The sequence below is a fragment of the Acyrthosiphon pisum genome, chromosome X (genome assembly GCF_005508785.2).
Source record: "Acyrthosiphon pisum isolate AL4f chromosome X, pea_aphid_22Mar2018_4r6ur, whole genome shotgun sequence".
In the NCBI taxonomy this organism is placed as follows: domain Eukaryota; kingdom Metazoa; phylum Arthropoda; class Insecta; order Hemiptera; family Aphididae; genus Acyrthosiphon; species Acyrthosiphon pisum.
Window position 1 is genome coordinate 48,880,347 of NC_042493.1, and position 5,675 is coordinate 48,886,021.

Genomic DNA, 5,675 nt, shown 5'->3' on the forward strand with positions numbered 1-5,675 from the left:
CGAAGTCAGTTTGTCAGCGCTGCAAGAACAAGCACAACACTTTATTGCATTATGAAAAATCTAGTCAAGGTTATGCATCAAGGCAATATACTAATGAAGATGAAGATCCGCAAACTTCTTCTACTCCTCCAGACCAGCGAAAGTCATCAGTGCATTCATGTCTTGCAGCAAAACCAACAGATACGCATGTTTTTCTGTCAACCGCTATAGTACAAGTGACTGATAGTCGTGGTTTTATGCGTGACACTAGAGCGGTATTAGACAGTGGGTCTATGGTGAATTTTATTTCGAGAAGTCTGTTAAATGTCCTGCAGTTCAATACTCAAAAGACAAGTTTGCCAATTCGGGGAGTGGGAGCTAGTCAAGTTCAGTCTGTAGCCAAGGTAGAAGTACATGTGTATTCCAAGGTCACAAATTACAGAATAATGCTGCCATGCTTTGTGTTACTAACTGTTGTGAGTGAACTCCCAGCATGTAATACACCAACAAGCAATTGGAACATTCCCTTTGATCTAAGAGGTAAACTGGCAGATCCCAAGTTCGACAAAGTTGGATCAGTCGATCTCTTAATTGGAGCTGGGATATTTTATGAGTTACTGGAAGCAGAGCGCGTGTCTTTGGGAATCGGAAACCTCAGCTTACAAGACACGAAACTTGGTTGGGTAGTCACAGGTGGACTCGAAGTTACTTGTCTACTAGGCATTAATTCCCTCGGAGAAACAATGGAAAGTGACTGGAAAGCAATACTTGCAGATGAACAACAATATGGAAAAGGATCAAAGGCAAATCAAAGATGTGAAGAAGAAGAGGAAACTCTCCAGCATTTCAAGAAGTCGGTTAGGCGAAGTGAAGATGGTCGCTTTGTTCTGCGTTTACCGACCAAGCCAGAGACGCAAAACTTAGGTGACAGTTTAGCGATGGCAACCTCAAGGTTCATTAATATTGAAAGAAGACTTCAAAGAGATGAACAGTTACGAGTCGAGTATGTAAAATTCATGAAAGAGTACTTTGATATGGGACATATGCGAGAAGTGACGAGCGAAGAAGAATTGTTTATAAAGGGATACTATTTACCACATCATCCGGTGCTAAAGGCTTCGAGTCTTACAACTAAGACACGAGTAGTTTTCGATGGTTCAGCAAGAACTACATCCGGATTAGCACTAAATGATGTACTCATGCGTGGGCCTACTGTCCAAGAAGATATTTTCTCAATTCTAGTTAGGTTTCGGAAACATCAGTACGTAATCACGGCTGATATTGAAAAAATGTTTCGGCAGATAATGATAGCGCCAGAGGATTGTCACTTACAAAGAATACATTGGCGTGCAAATCCAAGTGAAAAGCTCCGAACCTACAATCTGTTGACAATTACATATGGTACGACACCCGCCTCCTTTATGGCCACGCAATGCTTAGTTACACTCGCTGAAGAAATAGAAAAGGAGAATCCAAAAGTGGCAGAAGTAATAAGCAGAGACTTCTACATGGATGATCTTATGACAGGTTGTGATACGGTAGAAGAATGTATGCAGTTACAAAAGCATATAACCGTCATTTTGGAATCCGCAAAGCTACCGTTGAGAAAGTGGTGTTCGAATTCACATTTGATCATTGCCAACATAAGTGAGAACGATAAGGATCCTCTTTTCGTTTTAAATCTAGGTGACGAGGATACTGTTAAGTCATTAGGTCTATGCTGGCAACCAGCACTTGATCAGTTCAAGTTTAATATTGCTATTCCTTTAGATAGAGTAACGCTGACTAAGAGAAAGTTGTTATCTGAACTAAATAGGGTGTTTGATCCATTAGGATTCTTGGGTCCAGTGCTCATCAAAGGAAAGATTTTTCTTCAACATCTCTGGCAGCAGAAAATTGATTGGGATGCACCACTACAAGCAGATATCCAAGAAAGGTGGAGAATGTACTACTCTGGACTGGAGTTACTTAAGGAGCTTTGTATTCATCGTAAGTGCAAGTTCCAATCTGGTGACCAGTTTGAAGTGCATGGTTTTTGTGATGCGTCAATAGAAGCCTACGGAGCTTGCATATACATACGGAGTTTAGATCATCAAGGCACATGGCAATCACGGTTGCTTTGTTCAAAAACCAGAGTAGCGCCACTCAAGTCAACAACAATTCCAAGACTAGAGCTAAGCGGAGCACTTCTCTTAGCTCAGTTAGCAGCTAAGGTAGCAGATTCTTGGAGCATAAAGTGTGAAACTATTCATTTGTGGACGGATTCAATGATAGTTTTGGGCTGGCTCAACAGCCATTCATCACGATTAAAGACGTTCGTAGCTAACCGTGTTAGTCAAACTCTAGAACTAACAAGAGCTAAACAGTGGCATTATGTGCCAACAAATGAAAATCCAGCAGACGTCCTTTCTAGAGGAACAACAGTGCAAGAGTTGCAAGAGGCAAATAGTTGGTGGTTTGGGCCACATTGGCTATCAAAAGATACATTATCGTGGAGCAAAGAAGATGATCTTGAACAGATATCAGAAGAAGCACTGCCAGAGCTTAGAACTGTGCAATTGAGTCTGGTTGTAGTACAGCATAGACATTTATTGCTAGATAAGCATTCAGAATGGGAAAAGTTAACTCGCGCAACAGCTTGGATTTTGAAATTTATTGAGTTTTTAAGACTTAAGAAATGTATGACAAAGAGTGTTAAGTATCTAACAGCATTAGATCTCAAAAAAGCAGAACGATGGTTGATAAGATGTGCTCAGAAGGATGAATTTGTAGCAGAATTTAAAGCGCTAAGTATTGGCAAGGAGCTGCCAAAAAACAGTAAGATACGAGGACTATCCCCATTTATCAGTACAGACAATCTAATTGTGGTTGGAGGAAGACTACATCATTCAGCACTTTCAAATGAACAAAAACACCCTATAGTTTTACCATTTGGTCATAAGGTCACGCGGCTAATTTTTATATACTATCATGAAGTACTGTTACATGGAGGCCCCCAGTTGTTGTTATCAGAAGTAAGACTTCGGTTTTGGCCTCTAAAGGGTAGAATATTAGCTCGTTCTACAACATCACGTTGCGTTACCTGTATTCGAGCCAAGCCTAAATTTGAAAACCCGATCATGGCTACCTTACCAAGCACCAGAGTACGGCCTGCCAGACCATTTGCGACAACAGGAGTTGATTTTGCGGGGCCCTTAGATGTTCGAAGTGGTATACGTCGTGCCACAAGCATAAAAACATGGATCGCAGTTTTTGTGTGTCTAGCTACTAGAGCTATACATTTGGAGCCAGTGGTTGGGCTTACGAGTAATGCCTTTTTTGCCGCGCTGCGACGATTTATGGCACGCAGAGGTAAATGTTCAAAAATGTATAGTGACAACGCTACAAATTTCGTGGGTGTTCAACGAGAATTAGCAACCTATCTGCAAGGTGTAGATGCAAGTGTAGCCAAGGAAGGAATAGATTGGCATTTCAACCCCCCAGGAGCTCCACATTTCGGTGGAATATGGGAAAGTGCCGTGAAAAGCACAAAGCACCATCTGACTAGAGTAGTTAAGGATGCTAAGCTCACGTTAGAAGAGCTAGGGACTTTACTTTGTCAAATTGAGGCATGTTTGAACTCTCGTCCATTGACCCCGTTAAGTTCTCATCCACTAGACCTAGAGCCCATCACACCAGCACATTTTTTAATTGGGGGACCATTGCTCCTGGTCCCAGAAGCTGATCTATCAAATGAAAATATCAGCACATTCGAAAATGGAGATATGTGCAGGCCTTGATGCAGGCGTTCTGGAAAAGGTGGTCAAAGGAATATTTACCACAACTGCAAGTTCGAGGCCGTTGGTTAGCCCAAACTCAAAAATGAAAATTGGAGATATTGTTATAATCAGAGAAGAATGTGCGCCTCCAGGGAAATGGAAATTAGGAAAAATATTAAAAACTCATCCGGTTAGTGATGGGATTGTGCGAGTAGTTACATTGAAGACATCAAATGGTAATGAGCTGAAGCGACCAGTTGTCAAACTGTGCCGCTTACCAGTAGAAGAGAAAGAGCAGAATTTTGAAAATCATAATTTTCAAAAGGGGGAGAATGTTTGCGCCGACAACGATACTAGCGTAAGCTAGATTATCGGTCGTGGGGCTTCGTGGGCCGACGACACATCGACCGACCACCACACACACGCACAGATATACGCCCAGCCCTACCAGTTCAATTATTATTGTATATAATTTATAATTATTAGGAATATTCAATTACATAATATATAGATTAAGCGTATCGACGCGATAGCGACCACCGCCAGATCGCCGGGCCGCGGATTATAACACGGCCACCCTTAAAATCAGTTAGTTACGTTCATACACCTAAAGGCGCACGACCATCGCGCGTCGAAGTATTATTGTTTTTAAAAGGCACGAATTGCCACCTTTATTAAATTTGTGTATTTTTTATACATGTTGCAACGCATTGTCTGTGTCGTGTGCATTATTATTGTTTTTTAGGATAGGGGCAGCTGGCCAGCCGTGCTCCGTCTAAATTGTAAGTATTTATATACATCTTATTATTAATATTATTTGTGTTATCTGTTGGACCAGAAGGGTCATTTTTATTATTTATCATTATTGTTACTTGTTGAGCCAGAAGGGCCAGATTATATTAGATTTTTACTTTACATTTTGTATGAACATAATTATCAGATGTTATCATATTATATGCTCTACTAAGTCAATCTGTGTACAATCTATTTATTGTCTATATACGATACACACCTACACACACCACCTCCACTCTAGCACTCGCAGGTTTTGCTCGGCGATCCTGGCCAATTCTTGTTGAGTGCTAAAAACACATGTACCCAGCGGCAGGTGGTAGGTCGGCGAGTAGTGGTGTTACGCCGCACGGAGTATATTTGGTGACCGGGCAAACGGCATATAACTTGCGTGTGCCCGGCCCGTTCAATTATGATGATTTGTATTATTTTAATTATAATATGGAGAGATTGTATTGAAAATCTGCGTGTCGTATTATTGTATTAATCACACCACGTAGGAAGAAAACGGCACACTAACATTAACTACCTACATATTAGGTACAGCCACAGATAATAATTTTGGTGTAAAAAGAGTTTTTTACAACTACTTGTTAGCTACATAATTTCTCCTTCTACTATTGTTAGTACGTGTGATCGTTATATTACTAAGAAAGTATACAACAAGACTACAATTTATTATATACCATCTCATACTGAATTAATTTCCTCTTCCCTGATGCTGAATTATAATAATAGAATATATAAATGTATTATTAAATAATAAAATGTAATATTATATTATTATAACTATGTTATAGCCGATAAGCAGTCATGTAAACTTACCCAATGCATCCAGTTTTTTTTTTAACTCTTTTTCCGGAAGCTGAACGAATTGATTTACTATAAAAGTATATATTTTTATATAATATATAAAAACAGTAACAAAGTGAAATATTATTTACTGTTTATATATTTCAATATAATCCACTACAAATAATTGTAATAATTACAACATAAAAATCATATAATATTGTTTCAAGTATTAACTAAGCAAGGTGCAATGGAGTAGGTTAGTATTCGGACCCTCAGTTTTCTACTCGAAATTAAACTATGAATCATTTCTGTATAAGCTAGGTTTTTATTTTACACTAAGCCAATAAGTAC

The 5,675-nt window shown here is 39.4% G+C and overlaps 1 protein-coding gene across 1 annotated transcript in view; it reads left to right on the forward strand.

The window, feature by feature from the left end:
• Positions 1-3,758, forward strand: part of LOC103308393 — a 6,043-nt gene extending 2,285 nt beyond the window's left edge. Inside the window, exon 2 of the mRNA XM_008181674.1 lies at positions 65-3,758. Within this exon, the coding sequence (XP_008179896.1) occupies positions 65-3,758 (3,694 nt within the window). The remainder of the gene's footprint in view (positions 1-64) is intronic.
• Positions 3,759-5,675: the final 1,917 nt, after the last annotated feature.